At 50.1% G+C, this 18178-nt stretch overlaps 4 protein-coding genes across 4 annotated transcripts; all 4 read left to right on the top strand.

The window, feature by feature from the left end:
* Positions 1-336: 336 nt before the first annotated feature.
* On the top strand, positions 337-645 carry N7458_009151 (40S ribosomal eS30 domain-containing protein; the record flags this gene model as incomplete). Its single annotated transcript, XM_056912533.1, has 2 exons — positions 337-465; positions 526-645. 2 exons carry the CDS (start codon positions 337-339, stop codon positions 643-645), a joined length of 249 nt encoding a protein of 82 aa, XP_056761382.1.
* A 1517-nt stretch (positions 646-2162) lies between these two features.
* Positions 2163-5685, top strand: N7458_009150 (Ankyrin repeat-containing protein; the record flags this gene model as incomplete). Its single annotated transcript, XM_056912532.1, has 2 exons — positions 2163-5541; positions 5636-5685. 2 exons carry the CDS (start codon positions 2163-2165, stop codon positions 5683-5685), a joined length of 3429 nt encoding a protein of 1142 aa, XP_056761381.1.
* A 359-nt stretch (positions 5686-6044) lies between these two features.
* N7458_009149 (ankyrin repeat domain-containing protein) lies at positions 6045-8197 on the top strand (the record flags this gene model as incomplete). Its single annotated transcript, XM_056912531.1, has 3 exons — positions 6045-7976; positions 8031-8071; positions 8143-8197. 3 exons carry the CDS (start codon positions 6045-6047, stop codon positions 8195-8197), a joined length of 2028 nt encoding a protein of 675 aa, XP_056761380.1.
* Positions 8198-9796: 1599 nt separating this feature from the next.
* N7458_009148 (uncharacterized protein) lies at positions 9797-17530 on the top strand (the record flags this gene model as incomplete). Its single annotated transcript, XM_056912530.1, has 1 exon — positions 9797-17530. The coding sequence occupies one exon, from the start codon at positions 9797-9799 to the stop codon at positions 17528-17530; it is 7734 nt and encodes a 2577-aa protein (XP_056761379.1).
* Positions 17531-18178: the final 648 nt, after the last annotated feature.

Below are 18178 nucleotides of genomic sequence, written 5' to 3'. Positions count from 1 at the left end.
CAGCAGGGTACCACAGTATCTGGCTGGGACTTCTCTATTTCATCTTGTCCTTGATCTCTTCAACACCACTAACTAGTTAACTCTCAAGAGGATTGGAAGTATAGATGACATAGTTAATCAGTCTGAATGACATAATCACCCAATTGGGACGCCGACTGAAGCGCTGACTCATCCAGCGGAGAAAATACTTAACCCGAGACCGCTCGGGGGCTCGCTAAGGCCGCCCCACTCAGGACACACTCCCAATTTTGCAACCCTCCAGTGTGCATCGAGAGTCTCGCTTCCTCCCCTTTCAACACCTCGCAACTCCCACTTCATCGCCAACAATCATCCAACATGGGTAAGGTTCACGGCTCTCTCGCCCGTGCCGGTAAGGTCAAGGCTGCCACTCCTAAGGCAAGTACTCCCTCCGAACCCTCCAAGCGCCACCCTACGAAGCCTACAGATGTCACGACCATCTGCTCGGTCGCCAGGATGCCGTTTCCATCCATCAGAACTTCATCCTAACTGGAATTTTGAATATAGGTTGAGCCCCAGGAGAAGAAGAAGAACCCCAAGGGTCGCGCCTACAAGCGCATCCTGTACACCCGCCGCTTCGTGAACGTTACCATGACTGGTGGCAAGCGCAAGGTACATACCGACTGAAATTTCTATCCACCATCCATCACAGCCGCACTACACAATACTGCACTACACAAGCCGACAACCCTCCGCCAACTCTCCATTCCACAAACCATCGAACACACAATACCAGTGAAGGATCACGAGGCTGACAGAGGAACCCACACAGATGAACCCCAACCCCGGCACGTAAATTATCACTCGTCGATAAAGAAAAACCCCGAGTCGTGACGGAGCGTCGAGTTTTCATCGATGTTTGAAACAACAATATTCGCGATGCCTGGCACCCCGGTTTCTACGGCTCACCATCGAACGAAAGTGCTTACCATATAACGGCTGGCTACTTGTACGGATGATATCATGCTTCGCGTTCACTTGAATTTTTCGGCAACCGGGTCGGTTTTAAAGAGGCGGACGTTTTGAGGAAATGGATGGTGGAAATCAATGGCCTGAGGATGAAAGGGTGTTTTCGTTTTGCTTTTGGACTGCGGGCTGGCCAGTTACCCACGGGCTGCTGAGTCGAGCTTTGTACGGTCGCTTTCAACTCGTACATAGGCTATTCCATGCATTGCATTTCCAATCCAGAAATGGAGTCTCGGTTGCCCTTGTGTTTTTTAGGGACTTGGATCTGTCGATGCAGTCATTGCGAGATGAACGGTTTGGGGAGATCTATTCTTATCCTACCGACTCTACTCGCAGGCCTGACTTGAGACTAGACTGGATCATTCATTTGTCCCACGTAGATATCTATGCACCCCGACCACTGCACATGGTATGCACCAGTAATCTCTGTTGATAGTCGAGATCGCGTACTGCGTACATAGAACACCCGATTCAAGTTCTGTATGAGGTAGAGGCGGAGACCCTGTGGATCTTAGACAGGATCCGGTTAATGTTTAAGAAGCTCGCCTTGTCCGATATAGCCAGCTCCGTGCGTGGCATACCACACTCTAGTCAAGCTCCGAGGGCCTCAAAAAACCAGGCAAATGGGGGCCAAAAACCCAGTACGAGGTCTGTAATTCTACAACACTGAATCGCTAGTTCTAAATCATGCGTACTGTTGAAGGGTATTGAGCCACCGTCGTGTATGTGATACCAAAGACTTGACTGCCTGAAGATATGGTCTTCTGAAGCGAACAGGTGCCATCAAGAAGACGATCTAAAATGCTTTATAGGAAGAACCCTCGAGAGAATGTCGAAGCATTTGTGCTTGATCCCTTTCTATGGACTCACAGACCTATTTGGAAAGTCACTGTATCATTTGTACATTTTATAGGACGCTACTGTATAGCTCTAAGCGTTGGGGTAGGAATGGGTGTACAACAACATAGCCCCCTCCTGCGCCTCTTGTATGTAGCCTTGTCAAGGAGAGCCCTCCGAGGTCCGCGCACAGAAATAGCGCACACTTCTCATTTACTTACAAACTGGACCCTTAACCATTCACAACTCCGTTGATTCAAGTCTCATAATTGATTGTGTGATCTATCTTTCAGCATACATAAACAACCAAACCCACTCTGCTCAGAGGCCGATCGGACAAGATGCTAGCCCGGAGGGCGCCCGTTGGCCTGCCAAAGAACAATGCGACAAAACCAGACTTTGTCCCAACAGACTCTCTCCAATCCTCGGGATATTTTCAGCACCATATGCGTTTTCGTGCGCCTGGTACTGGGACCTGGATCTTCAACACGCCCGAGTATAAATCATGGCATGAGGCCGACTTACAAAATGTCCTGGTTATTCATGGCCTGTCGGGCACTGGCAAATCTGTCCTCGCTGCATCTATCGCGGACAGACTCCAGCGGACGGAGAGTGATGTTCCACTTCTTTTCTACTTCTGCCCTCGAAGACCTCATGGCCCTTTTGTTCAGAGTAACTGGCGGAAGAGCCTGAGTTTTAACCTGATCCGTGATTGGCTTGCCCAGTCGTTTAAATTCGTGCCGGGCCTAGAGGATAAGGTCCAAGCTTTGGACTCAAAACGCTTCATGCGTAGGTTTGATGGAGACTGGAAGTGGAAGCATCTGAATGATGTGGATCTGTTGCAACTCTGGAGGCTGTTGACTGAGGCGGTCGAAGGTATCCCGAAGCTTTACTGTGTGATTGACGGCATTGATGCCTTTCAAGATGCAGAAGATATGGAATTCTTGAAAAAACTGCTCAGCTGGAAAGATCTGCATACAGGCACTGTCAAAATATTGTTCACGAGCAACTCTGCAGGGCCTATTGAGAACGAGATTCGTCTGGACATGGAAAATGAGCTCGTGCAACAAGACGTTTGCAAATTCTTAAATGCCAAGCTAGAAACCCTCGATGTGCCTGATGATACGAAGTCCCAGATTCGAGAGGCATTTAGTGGAAAGTCGTTCCTCTATACCCGTCTCGGGTTGTTTGTCCTCCAGCAGGAGAGCGATACTATGGATATTTCGCATTTTCTGAATAAGCCAATTCCAACGCTGCATGGCCTGTACGATCTTGTTCTGAAGGATTGCAGGACTGGTCCATTCATGTCCTCGGAATATCGGCGATCGATACTATGTCTGACCCTCTATCCTGCCCGTCAGCTTCGCCGTCTAGAAATACTTTCCACCCTCGAAGCGATGTATGGATCTGAAGCAACGGATCAAAACTTGATCCAGTCAGCCTTCGGCCCCTTGCTAGAGATCTTTGGCAATGGCAACATGGTCATCTTCTGGGATTCTTTCATTTCGTTCGTACACGATAAGAACCGAAGCTTGGAAAGCCAGGCTCTGATGCCTGCCATATCGCCAGAAGATGCACACCAGCAAATGGCGACTATCTCCATGAAGGTGTTGATGGGCAGCTTCCACGAGCAGAAGAAACTCGAAGATGTCAATCGACACGACGAGTGGAGCGTTGCAATGAAATCCCAGCATTTCCTGGATTATGCAGCGTCTAACTGGTTCCTACATACCCGAGGGATCTCAAGCATTACAGGTGAATTACGAGAACTACTGCTTCATTGGGTTGGAGAGCGAAAGCAGTGTGCATATCGTTGGGCCGAGGAAATATGCGCTCCTGACTCAGATTCAATTGAGTCTATCACACCCATTCACATTGCAGCTTGGACAGGAGCTGTAAGCATGGTACAATTAGCTGTGGAGACGGGTTGCTCATACAACGATACAATGAGGGATGGGAGTTCGGCACTGTCTATTGCGTCGAAGTATGGACACAAAGATGTCATGACCTATCTCCTGTCTCGAGGCGCGAACCCAAATTTGGTCGACCGTGACGGTGACAATGCAATCGACCTCGCCGCTCGTGGGAATCACCTAGAGTCAGTACAGATCCTGGTTCAAGCTGGCGCCAATGTCAACCTCTCCGATGAAGAAGAGAAACGAGCCAATGGTAATAGTAAAAAATGCTCTTCAGGAGTCTTGGATCGCTCTTACCCGCGACGAACATCTGCTTTCTCAAAGGCTTTGACGGCCCGAAATGCAGAGATAATCCGCTATTTAGTCCCATTGGCGAGGGACCCCCATGATTTCGCAACAGGAATGGACGATGCCGCCACACAAGGGAATATCCCCATGCTCAAACTTCTCTTGAGCTCGCCATTGGCAAATGTGAACGGCAAATACTCTGGGGACACCCCACTGTTCCGCGCTGGGCTTCCCCACCGATACGAAACGATGAAGTTCCTTCTCGAAAATGGCGCAGATCCTAATCTAGCTTCCAGAGGACTGCGCTCTCAAGGCTGTGTTGTTGTCGGTTGGAGTCCGAATGATCCAGACTCTATCCCTCTCCATGCCGTAGCCGGGTTCGATGTTGGTGGCCAGCACCACTGGGGCAAAGTCGATGAGGAGCGACTTGAACAGGCGCGCAAGTGTTGTCAACTACTGTTGGATGCTGGCAGCAATGTCAATGCTCAAGGACATTCACATCAGACTCCTCTCCACCTGAGTGCCTCCAGAAACCTTACTACGGTGACAGAGCTACTCTTACAACACGGCGCAGACCCGCGTATCATGGATGAACAAGGGAAAACCGTATTCGACTCACTTAGTGGAGAAAAAGAATCTCTTGGTACTATTCAGATCCTGGCCAAGCATGGGCTTAGACTGGACGAGCCTCACGGCCCCAAGAGAGTTATTCCGCTATTCTCAATGTTTACGAACATGAGGGGCTTTCATGGTGGACTGGATCCAACGGAGCTGGGTCCGTATGTGAACGATTGGAACGTCACAGACGAAGACGGAAACACTATTCTGAACCTGATGATAAACCATAGTTATGCATTAGAACCCGACTTCATATCCAAGCTTGTGCAACTCGGGTGTGATACTCGACGAAAGAACAAAGATGGCCTTGAGCCACTGCACAAGCTCTGCCATTACTACTACTCGAACGGAGCACACAAAATCGACGCTGTCGGTCAGATACTCGTGAAAGCTGGGGGAGATATTGAAGCAAAAGATGCTAAGGGCTGCACGCCCTTGCACCATCTAGTGCAGAAGTTGAGGGATCATTCTGCAGACGATCAAGAGCTCATACCAAGATTTGTCCGTACATTTGGGGCTGATGTTAATGTGACTGACGGAGATGGAAACAGTGCACTTCATATGCTTTTTGAGGGGGAGCCTTCCGATGTTGTCAAGGATTTAGTGCTTAACTTGGGCGCAGATATTCGGGTCACGAACCATATGGGTGAGAATCTCATGCACATATTGATGAGGGGCAGTCTCGCCAAAAAAGCTGCCATTCCTGCTCATTTGATCCAGTGGCTTGCGGAGCATGGCATATCCAGCACTCACCGAGACAAGAGCGGGAATACTCCTCTCCATGTTCTGTGCCGGACCCGACAGAGTTCCAAAGCCGAAAAGTGGCCATCTGATCAGGCAGTTGATTTCCTGCTTTCTCTCGATGATGGTTTGGGTATTGAGATGGAGGACTATAAGGGTCTGCGCCCGATTCATTCAGCTGCGGCAAACAACAATCTACTCGTGGCGAAACTCGTTTTGAAGGGTGCTTCTACATCGACGACAACAAAAAGTGGACAGAACATTCTTCACATTGCTGCCTCAGCTCGTGAAGGAAACATAGTTGGGTTCATGGTGGAACATTACAACAAGAACGGACACCTTGGTCTTTTCTTGGATCGTCCCGATGAGGATGGGTGCACTCCATTACATGCAGCCTGCAAGGCTGGATCTCACGACAGTGTCCGCTTGCTAGTTGAAGCAGGAGCAAAGGTCGATATTTGTGACAAAACCGGTTGTACACCCTTGGATCTGTGCAAAAAGTTGTTCGATGAAGTGGCCAAGAACAGCGGAGATAAATTGGACCAAAACACTGCCTACCACTATTATCCCCATGAACATGGCGAGTTCGGCTCCGAACCAAACTTCCAAACCAATGATGGAGGACAGATGATGGAAATCATTTATTTCCTTGGACAGGCCATGGGCGAATCGCCATGCCTGAAAGGTGACTATATTCCTGACACTAAGAAACGTGTCTATCGTCAGTCTTGTTACACTCCCGTTATAAGGAAGGGTGACTACGGCGTGTTCCAAAAATGCATAGACCAAGGTACAAAATTTACCCCTGGCAATGATTCGGGCATACTTGACCCTCTCACTATCGTTGTGGACGGTGGTTATGCGTTCCTGTTCGAGTTGATCGCTCAGTCATTCCCTAACAATTCCTTTTTCGTGGGAAATGAGATTGTCGCCCCATATTTCTTGAAAGCCATCACGAGAACACAGCCAAATATGCCAATTCTGCGGCTACTAGTGGAGAGGTTTGGAGCGGACGTGAACATGCGAAAGACCGGCAGCACCACCATCTGGAGCGGTAAGCACGATTCATGTGAATTTGGTGCCCTGCACATTTTTGCTCGAGGTTATATCTGGTGGCACAAAGAAGCTCTCAAGTACCTGATGGAAAAGGGAGCCGATCCCAATCTGAAAGACAGCAGGGGGAGAACAGCGCTGCAATTGACCGTGAAAAGTGCTAAGCATGGCGCATTTATGAGCAAAGAAATTATGAGAATTTTGCTAGAACATGGCGCTGATCCGAACCTCACTGATGAGAGCGGGATTTCACCATTAGACGAGAAGATCAGTGATTCAGAGATAACTGAACTTCTGGTTCGCTACGGAGGCAAACCAAACCGCCCCGATCGCTCCTCCACTCTTTGCAAGGCCATCACAGACCGAGATCTTCAAGCTGTTCGGGATATCTTGGAGTGGGGGCAAGACCCGAACATCCAGCCACCTGAGGAGCCCAAAGTATCAACCTTGTCGACTCAAGCAGCCGGGTCAAAGGCAAGACGACGAAATAACCTTGGTATGGGCGCGTTTCGCCCAGATCCTCCTCAGGGGTATCCTCTCGAACTCGCCGTAACGAATATCTTCGATGAGAACCGCGTTAAGGAGGCCTTACCCATCGTTAGGCTTTTGCTAGAGTTTAATGCCAACCCTTTCAAGCAAAGCAAACGCGACGAGCAAACAACCATCCTGCACAAACTCCTAGAAGAGTCAGAAAGCTTGCAAATATGCGAGGCCTTACTCGACCAGAATGGCTTAGACCTCGAGACTCGCGACTCAAACGGCAATACTTTGTTTCTTGCGGCCTGCAAGAGCAAGCATAGAAGTTGGATACGTCTTGAGGACGGACCGAAGCTTTTGCGTTGCATAACTCTTCAGCAAAGAGGTGCTGACGTCCGTGCTACAAACAGCAAGGGAGACAATGCGCTGCATATACTTGTCTCCCTCGAGGACAGAGATAGAGGCGAAGAAGAGAAAAAGACCGCCATTTCTACGTTGATTGAATTGTGCCCTGAATTAGTCCATCAACGGAATAAAGATGGCTTCACGCCTTTCCAGACTGCTTGGAAAAGTAGTGATACGGACTGGGCTTGGCAGATTCTACTCGACGCAGGCGCTGATTTTACCACCCCCGCCCCAGACGGGAATACCGTTCTTCATGCCTCCTTGAAGGTACCCGCGATTAGGATAAGATGGATGAAGCGCTTCCTACATTCAGGTCTGGATCTAAATGCTCGAAACAAAGACGGGGAGACAGCAATATTTGGTTGGGCAAGATCCCCACAGATTTTGGTGGAAGATACAAAGCAGTTTTCAGAGTCCAAAGAACAGGAGGAGCTGAAGGACCTGTTTCCCAGAACGCTCCAGTTCTTGGAGGAGGCGGGCTTTGATTTACACGTCGTCAATAACCAAGGGCAGAACTTACTGCATATCCTGGCTCAGTGTCGCTTGAAAGGGGGATTTGGCACTGCTGCACCGCGAAAACCTCTTATCTTGTTCAAGGAGCTCGTTGGGTATGGATTAGATCCTTTGGTTCAAGATATGAAGGGCTGGTCGGCCTTGGTAGGTTAACATTTGGAGGTCAATTGATTTCTCAAGCCACTAACTACTTGACAGGACTATGCAATCTCAAATGGCAACGAGATTCCCTCAGACTGGTATGCTAATCGCTAGAACTGAGTGTCAAGGTTACGAATGCTTGTCAATGGGGACTCTAAGAACGTAATAGTCAGAATGCCGCACCTCGAATGGCCCACCAAGAAGACATGATAGGCAAGGAATAACATGTGCATGTCGGATACAAATGTCTTCTTAAATGTTTCTCTCTCAACGTCCCTCGGAACCTGAATGCCATCCCCCACTCGTGCCTGTTGAAGTATGTTTTCACTTAAAAGCCCTAAGGTATGTTGTAGATTAGCGTACGACTTGAAACTGAGGCGACCATAATTTAACGATTTGACGTCCAACAATTTACACTTGATTCTCTAATGTTCTATTGGATGCTTGTTATACGAATTGTCCTCAATATCCTGTATCAGTGGCTGTACCAAGGCCAATCATTCGAATAGTGTCCCTATTATTTCGAAGAAGTTGATTGAGGATACTCGGCTTAGCTTATGTATAGAAGTTCAGGAACTAATATGTCCTATTGTAGAGGCAAATTTAGCCCGAGAACTGGGACCAGATGGCCCGGCCTACCGAAGTATTGCCGATCTTGCGATACACGATGAACGATGAGAGATCGTACTGATTTCCCCATCGTCTCACGCTGAGCGAAAGGTCATGACATAGATGGCCACCAAGTTTTAGCGTCCAAGCCAAGATTCCAAGATTCAATTCGTGGTCGGGAGCCCCGGGATTGATGTTGACCAGTCGTTCTCGGGACAATGACCTCACCTTTGCGATATCCACGGATCCATGCGGTTCAGATAAGCAAATTAAGGTTAACGGTGATCAACACGCCCGGATTACTAAGGAGTGGGCTATCAACCACCAGTCACGAACTACAATCTGAGAATTATTATTTTCTGCTTGTATCAGTTCTGAGAATATAAGCACCAAGTCGTTACGTCACTGGGTGAGTCTTTTGGGACTCGGTCGTGTTCTCACGCGACGGACGTATATTGTTTCCTGACTCGATAGCTCTACCCCACACTTTCGCACAGCTCCGACGAATGAGTCTGACTTATAGTCGTCATTGCTGTTTTTTGATCCATTGTACTCGTTCGAGTAATGTTGACAAGGGAAAAAAATTACCGGGGATGCTAACAAAAGCCACTGCAGCCCAATAATGTGGTCAATTGCAACTAGCTTGACAAGATGTTCCAGGCCCCAGATTGATCGCAATTGGATATGCCAAGAATTAGAGCCATAGAAGATTCTAATGCTGTAAAGAGCTTGAAAGCTAATACAAAGAGATCACCGGATCTTTGTCCCCACCTCGTCTCCCCACACTGAAACCCTCCCTGCATCATTGACTTGACTCTTATTCTTGGAAGCGATGCGATCATCTTCCTTATTTGTTACAATCCGCTTGCAGCCTTGGAATCAGATTAAAAGCAATGACTAACTGGGCCTGTGATTGGTGGCATTGAGGTCTTCAAGAACAACCGGCCTATCGTTGACTGTCCCCTCGCGGCATCGCTGATTCTAACCCATGATGCAATGACAGAACAGGGACAGTTCGGTCTTTTAAGTCTCTCGAAGTCTGTCCAATCCCCGCAATCATTTCACTTTCAACAACAACTAAACTCAATGACTGTACGATAATTCCAATTTGACAATTTTGACAATTACGAACACACACGACTATCATTACTACGACTCTCTATTATTACAACTCTATTATCTATTATCCTTATTTTCTACACCAAACCTCCACAATGTCTGCCAATGAAATGCGAGCCGAACCTGAGCACCAAGGCCAGAGCCTGGGCTCTCGACTCACCAAGAAACTCAGCAAGAGACTCTCGATTAGCACTGGCTCTAAAGAGGGAGCGAAAGAAGGTGCCACCGCGAGCTCAAGCAAAGAGACTGCTGGCGAAAGTGGCATTGGCCAGCAGGCTCTTAACAAGGGCCAGGAAATCAAGGACCAAGCAATGAAAGGAGATTTTAGTGGTGCCAAGGACATCTCCACTAAAGGAGAAAATACCGAGAACACCATCGGTCAAGGAGATATGAAAGGCGCCGCGGCTGGAATCGGCTTGACTGGGGATAATGTCAACAAGAAAAACGCAGAGCAAGTTAGCAAGCGACTCGGAGGATACAGACCGAGTATCAGCCATGGACCCCCCGAGTACAACGATGATATTAAAAAAGGCCCCATCACGATGGGCATCCAAAGAGACACTGGCCAGACAGGTCGCGGTGGAATTGGGAGCAGCAGCAAAGATGGAGGACTGGATACCACCAAAAAGGAACTGGGCTCAACTCAGATGGGAGACTCTCAGACTCGCCAAGGAACCAGTCAAATTCAGAAGGAGCTCAGTCAAGCGCCATCTGGCATTGGGACAAGCCAGAGTCAGCCGGGCTTGAGTAAAGATCAGCCATCACTCAGTCAGAGTGAAAAGCCTCTCAGCTCGACTCAAAAAGGTCTAAGTCAAGGTCAAAAGGGAATTGGACAGGGTCTCTCCAGCACAGGCAAAACTGCTGGCCCAACTTTTGGTGGCGAGGAAATGATGCAGCAAGAGCTTCGCGACCAATTGGCTATCGGTGATGATGTCTTCGGCAACCTAGGTGCGGGAAAAGCAGCCTCCAAGTCGGCAGCCAAATCACCTTCAAAGCAAGCTGGCAAAGCTGGCTTCGGAGCCTTCGGAGGCGGAACTCTTGGCAATATCTTCCGCCGTGCATCTGGTCAAGGCAAATCGGCCAAGGGCAATGTCACCAAAGAAAAGTCTTTACAGACAACTTCGCAGACCTCCCAGTCTTCTAAAACTACCGAGAAACACGGTATCAGCCGAGGCACGATTCCCGGAGCCGGAGCCGGAGCCGGAGCTGGAGCTGGTGTAGCTCTTGGCGGAATGGGAATGAAGCGTGCGATGGACAAGGGTGGCATCGATCCGAATGGCATGGAGCAGACTGGTATAGGCCAAACTGGCATGATCAATACCGGCATGACCAACACTGGTATGGGCCAAACTGGTATGGGCCAAACTGGTATGGGTCAAACTGGTATGGGCCAAACTGGCATGGGTCAAACTGGCATGGCCAACACTGGCATGGGTCAGAGTGGTATGAGTAAGAACGGCATGCCTGCAACTGCCATGAATACCAACGGACAAGCCAGCACATATCTGTCTAAGCATGGTGGTACCGTGCGAGGAGGCAATGCTATTATGAGCGGCCCCATCGAGTCTCCCAAGACTACCAGCTCATCTGGCAAAGCTGGTGCAGCTGCAGCCACCGGAGTTGCTGGTGCCGCAGGCATGGTTGGTATGGCTGGCATGCCCGGTCAATCTGGCATGACTGGAACTCGAGGAACAGCCCTCGATGACGATAACATCCAAGGCCTTAGCAAGGACGCATCCAGCCGGGGATACTTGGGTGCTGCTAGTTCGACCACGACCAATACCAGTGGGGTGTCCACCCGAGCTGTCCGGGGACTGAATACCAACACTCACAAGATTACTGTCCTTCAGGATAAGGTCCAGGCAGTCTCACAAAAGTGCAAGACCCAGTTGGGCTTGTCCTCCGACAAGATCAGTCAGCGTAGTCCGACTGTCGACATCTTCTTCGACGCAGTGGCTTCCGAACGCCTGCGCTGGATGCCTCGCGATGGTAGCAGACTCGACTGCAGTCTCAGATGGGCTTCTCGCTTGGCATATGCAGTCGATGCGCTTCGTGAGTCAATAGGACGTTTTGCCCCTGGTGCCGATGCAGCAGCCCAGCTGATCTGGGGCTTTGTGATTCTGTTATTGGAGTCTGACATGGACAACACCGACCTCTTCGAAAGTGTCTTTGGCCGATATGGCCGCGTTGCTGTTGGTATTTACTTGCTGCTTCAGTATGAATCTGCATACAAGACGTCGACTAGTCTCCAGCCCGAAGCTGCTGCTGTGTTTTCGGACCTGCTGGAAATGGTCTGTAACACTACAACCAGTTGCATCGAGGGTTTCAAGGCCAAGGAATCGAATCAGCTCATTGAACACAACGTTGACTCGGGCTTTGTCACCTACGCAAAACGATACTCGACCCATTGGAACGCGATCGTCGAGGCTGCTACGTCCGAGCTGGTCAAGCAAAGCTCGCTGATCTACTCGAGTCCTGAGCTGGGCAGTCTCCGCCAGTTCCTTGGTGTGCAGGATCGTCCTCTCCAGTTCATTCTTGAGTCTCGTCTGCACTCTCTTGCGGAAGGGTCCTTTGAGTGGTTCAATAGTACTCTGTACGATTTCTCTATTGGCAAGTCTCCAGTTATGCTGGTGACCGGCGGTGCAGGATCCGGAAAGAGTGCACTCGCCCAGTGGACCGTTGAGCGTCTGCAGGAATCAGCCGAACACGATAGCTGGAATGTCATTCCGTATACTATCCGTGAGTATTTCCCTTATCCTATATTCGAAAGCAACATACTGACTCGAATAGGCGCTGACATTCCCGTTGCAACCTTGACCCTGCGCATCCTGAAAGGCATCCTGCATCAGATGCTCGACCATTGCGTCAGTGATAAGCAGACCCAGGAGGCGATTCTGGTTCAAGTTGCGAAGGCTGCGCAAGGAGCGCTGGATGGCGCGGGCGACGCTGAGGTCGAGGAGTGCCTCTGGCGAGGCATTCGTACTGGCTTAGCCTCGAACATCCAGTATATGTTCGTCGTCGATGGGCTTGATCAGATCAAGGGTGGAGCTACCGACGCGATCAGTGTTCTGGACAACTTCACTGGAATTCTGTCGGAGCAAAATGCGGGCTCTAAGATGATTGCCTTCACAAGGCCACTCAGTTCGAAGCCACGATCGACAAACATTGAGCAATTCCTGATGCAAACCACGCAGACTCAGACTGACTTGGTCGCCTTTGTCAAAAAGATGCTTTCTGGGTCGCACTTAGATACCTCGAAGCATGATCAGCTCCAGTCTGCCGTGGCTGCTATCGTCAACCGCTCCCAGGGATCCTTCAGCTGGGCCGAGATGGCTGTCGAGTATGCCAAGCAGCAGAGTACTTTAACACAAGCCGTTTCCTCTGTCCAAAGCCTGCCCCAGCCCATGACTGAGCTGCTCGATTTCCACATGAAGAACCTTGACCTTAGCCAGCACGAGGCATTGTCTATCATGTCGTGGCTAGCTGCATCTGAGCGGCCCCTGCTTGTCGAAGAAATTGAAGAGCTTCTTCGCGTGGATTCCAAGGGACCAAGCTTTATGTCACGCAAGAGCAACACTAAAAATCAGTGGTCCAGCGCGCTTCGTCCTCTTGTCATGACCCGTGAAGGTGTTGTTTCGTTTGCGCATACTTCCATCCGCGATCATGTCATCGGCCAGGCCAGATCTGCTAGTGTCAAATCGCCACTCAATCTCAAGGAAGCCCACTTGGATCTTCTTATGAGGTGCCTTGGCTGGGTGCAACTGAGCGTTCGTGAAGAGACAGAGATCTCGATGGACAAGCTGAACATGGAAGAACGTAACCACCTCTTTGACAAATACGTCATCCTGGAGTATACCGGTCGTTACTGGCTCTCTCACCTTTTGTCATCACCCCTTGTGACTGATGATGGCGAGTTCCAGTTCACAACAAACTTCCAAAAGCTACTGCCCGCGACCGTCCTCTTTGCTCGTCTCGAACTGACTTGCAAGGAGTCGCAATTCACTCGCTCGAGCGTCGTGGAGCTGTATCGTCTCGCGACCGACATTCGTCGCCAGGTTCTGGGTGAGAAGTCTATGGGACTTCTCGAGAGTCTGCTTCTCAGTGCTCGTGTATCCAAGCTGGCTCACGCTAGCTATGCCGATGAGCATTGCTACGAGGCCTGGAGACTTAGCCAAGAGCTGCTGGGCCAGTCTGACCCAATCACTCTGAACTGCGCCGAAATGATGACACAGTCGTTCAGTGAGCGAGGTACCATGACTGCTCAGCAGGAGGACATCATGAAATATCTCATCTTGACTGACTCTGAGATTACTGGGGTCGAGTTCAATCAACGATTGAAGTACCTCGGTATGATCGTTGGCATGTACAAGTCTCGTGGCGACAACAGCTCTGCACTCCTCATCTCGAAGCAGTTCTACCAGCAGATTCTTGAGAAATACGGCACCAATTCGAGACAATCCTCCGAGGCTGCTGATTTCCTGACAAGTCAGTTCTCGACTACTGGAAGTGACGAGATGAGTCGGGACATTGCGAGAACCAAGTATGACAATGTTGTCCGCACCATGGAGGTCACGGACGAGCGCCGCGTCAAGTACTCCGTGTACATGGCTCAACTTTACGAGCAGCAGGACCAACCTGACCAAGCATCGTCGGTTCTGTCAAGCCTCTGGGCCGGCCTCAATGCGCGCGATATCGACTCCGTTGATATGATGGACAAGAAGGCCAACGTCGCTCTTGTCTACTACCAGTATCTCCGTCGACAAGGTCGCAACGACGAGGCTGAAGTTATTATGCGCGAGCTCGTTGCAGACCTAGAAGTATCTGGTATTCAGTCACCAGAGATGATGCAGCGTGTGCAGCTTCTTCGTGCCGAGACTCGTGAGATGCAAATGTACAACCTGGACCGGTCTCTGTCTATCCTCATGTGGCGCTACTACAAGCAAAATCATCTGGAGTACACGACCGAAGCCAGAGATTTGGCGATGTCGCTTGCTGAGAGCATGGCTAATTCGGTCTCCATTGAAGACAACGATCTGATGTCTGGAAGCGATCGTAAGCTCATGGTCGAGCTCCTCGATTCCATCACCTCTTCGCCCAACAACATTTCTGTGCCCACTTTGATTCTCTGCCACAATCTCTCGAGTATCTATGTGCGCGAGGATGACTGGAACGAGGCAAGCGATTGCGCCAAGGCTGTCTTGCAGCATGTCTATCCTTCAGTTGAGCGGCCTGGCTCTCACAAGAAGTTCACGACCGAACTGGCACCTCCCGTTGCCGATTTGGCTTTAGTTCTCGCCTATTGCCATTTCCGAAAACTGCATCTTGAGCAGGCCACCACCGTCTACGAGAATGCCTTTGCATCTCTGGTTGTCTCGGACAAGGTGCCCGTTGCTTCTGTTCTGGCTGTCGCCAAGCCCGTCGTGGAATTCTACGAAACGACCTTCCAGTTCACCAAGGCACTTACTCTTCTCCATACGGTCAGCAACTTCTTGACTTCCAGATTGGGTGAGACGCACAAGCACACCATTGACAATATGTACCTGGAAGCTGCATTGGCAACCCGCCTGGAGATGAACAATGAGGCCAAGAGCACATATCAGCGCATCTACAAGAATACCCTTCGTGGCAACACGATTGCACCGGAGGGTATGGAAGCGGCACTTTCCCTTATCAATCTTTATGAGAAGGAGATGCAATGGAGTTCCGCGCTGGACGTCTACCGACACGTTTGGCCTACTGTCGTTGTGCAGGACAACATGCATGACTATGATCGACTGCAGACGGAGCGTCTACTTGAAAAGACCTACATTGGCTACATGACTATTTTGACCACCCACATGAAGAGCTCCGACTTCTCTGAGAGATACAAGGTGTCCTCTGAGTACGTTACGACTTGCCGCAATGTGTATGGTCCCACGCACCAGAAGACACTCAGTGCAACTCTCCTCTTCGCTGAGCTATGCGAGACTCACGACTCGTACATTGATCAGGCCATCGCGCTGTACAAGCAGCCTCTGCAGACGAGCGAATGGGTACCTACCTCACAGGCTTCCAAGAGTCTGGACCAGATGACCCAAGCACTGCCGATTACTTTGAAGCACAAGCTGGCTCAGCTGTTTGTTCGCAAGCGTGACTCCACTAGTGAAGCTCGCTTACTGTACACCGAGGAGTTCCAGCTCGGCAAGAAGACTCAGGGCTATTTCTCAACCACCACGCTGTCCTGGCTCCGTGAGCTTGCTCTCGCTCACTCCCGGCAGGGTACACCAACTTCTGTCCAGCAGGGTAACGCTCTCCTCCACAACTATTTAACCGATTGCCTGCATGCCGGCGGCGATTCCGACATGATGGCCGACTGGGCACGCAGAATTGCAGCAATCTATCTTGAGTGCGGCTTCATCGAAGGAGGAAACAACGTTCTCGACGAGCTACGTCAACGCGTCGTCTACGGCTCCGAGACTTCTGCCATTGCCATTCACGAGCGCCGAGACGCGGTATTCGTGTCTTCCTTTGAAGAGAGTTTCGGTCGTCGTGCCACCTCCGATCAAATCATGGATGAGATGACTCGCGAAATGCAGACCCAACAGGCATTTGCGAAGAACTTGTCCGGTCACGACTTCATTCCGACATTGATCTCTGGCGATCGCCTGGCTCGTCTGCAGATGGAGCAGAATCGCACTCGGGTTGCGATGACTACTCGCAGCAAGTTGTACGAGTACTTCTGCGCCACGTTATCTGCTACGCCAATTGCTGACCGAGACGCCGTCAAGCAGTTCTACAAGGTCTGTCTCCGGGAAGTGCATAACGAGAATTACAACAAGAACATTCTCAACACGACCACCAAAATGGTTCGCGACTTTTGCAATCAATCCCGTTTCCAGGATGCAAGTGATGTCACGGGCGTGCTGCACTCATTCCTCCATCTCACCGACGGACTGAACAACTACGACAACATCATCACCGCTACAAAGCTATGCCTGTATCTCAGCGGCCACCAAGCAACCAAGTGCGAGAACCCAGCCCTCCAAGCCGAAATGTCCGCCAAAGCCAAGATTCTCCTCCAAGAACTCATGGCCTCATCCAAGGCCATCGGCATCGAAATCGTCGATCTCCCATTCCCCGATTTGAACGATATCATCACCCTCCTCGGCGAACACGAGATGTTCGACGATCTGGAAGGTATCCTCACTCAACTGTGGACATCGCGTATCGTCCAGCGCACCTGGACCCCCGACGTCGTCGTCTGGATTGGACGTCGACTCGTCGAGACGCGCTTCTGTCGTGGCTCCGTCGATTCAGCGATCCAGTTGTGCCGCGATATCTGTTACAACCTGCGCCAGGTGTGGGGATCGTGTGACCCCGTTACTCTCGAAATGACCAAGCTGTTGTCGGGACTCTTCACCGCATCGAATGATCACAAGTCTGCGGCTGCGTTGCACGAAGGTGCCCTGCACGATTTGATGGGTGATGCCAATGCGAAGAGTCATCCTCGTGCGGCGGATACCGCTTCCCAGCATATAGAGCTGCTTCGTCGGGCACAGTCTCGTTTGGGAACGCCCAAGAGTGATTCTACCAAAGCTTCTGCCCATGCAGATCTCATATCGCAAGTGACTGATCGATTTGGTTTGCAGTCGGAGCAGATTGAGGGTGTGGGTGATGCGAATGGTGGTGAAATGTTCGGTGTCTGGTCTCGACCTAGACGGTTCAGTATTGATGTTGAGGATCTGGATGACCAGGGACAGGCTCATCATAATCATTTGCGGGAGTTGAGTGGAGCCGGTATGACTAATGGTAGTGGTGCACCGAGAAGGATCTCGGTGCAGGCACTGTGAATCTAATATAATATTCGGAAGGAGAAAAGAGGGTGGTCAAATTGCTATACCCAACCCCCGTTTGAATGCTTTGACGTTTGGAATTGTCAAAAGGAATGATGTGTACCCTATGGGATCAAATTGTATAGTGTATCTACAGTCTTGAGTTCAGTCAATATCGATTTCTGTTCAAATATGATCTTCTACTAGGTCATCGGGTTCCTGCACAGTTCCCCATAATATTCGAGGGACTGAATTCCGTAAAGGGATCTTATCGATTTGATGGACTGCGTGGCGAGGGACATGTGGTTTCATGACTCTAATGACAGGTTGCATCGTAAATACTAAAATAACCAGGACAGAGCCTTCTTTCGTAAGTATATCGCCTGAATTCCAAAGTTGGTGCAATGCACTATCAACATAAGGTATATAGGGCAACACCAGGCCCAGACATTGTACGCCCCGGAAAATATGGAATTCCAAGGCAATAACAAGCATCCTATGAATAAGTAACGAATGAAAATATACACTCCAGCCATACATACACTCGCACAGCCCAATACTCACAAAGTGAAACATGGCAAAACAAGGCCTATAAACAACAAACGCCGAATCCAGTCTTTTCTTTTCTCATATATGCAGCTCGCACCAGCACTCATGCAAAAATAA

The sequence above is a fragment of the Penicillium daleae genome (genome assembly GCF_028827525.1).
Source record: "Penicillium daleae strain IBT 16125 chromosome Unknown utg000008l_segment0_segment0, whole genome shotgun sequence".
In the NCBI taxonomy this organism is placed as follows: domain Eukaryota; kingdom Fungi; phylum Ascomycota; class Eurotiomycetes; order Eurotiales; family Aspergillaceae; genus Penicillium; species Penicillium daleae.
This window is presented reverse-complemented; position numbering and strand designations above follow the sequence as displayed.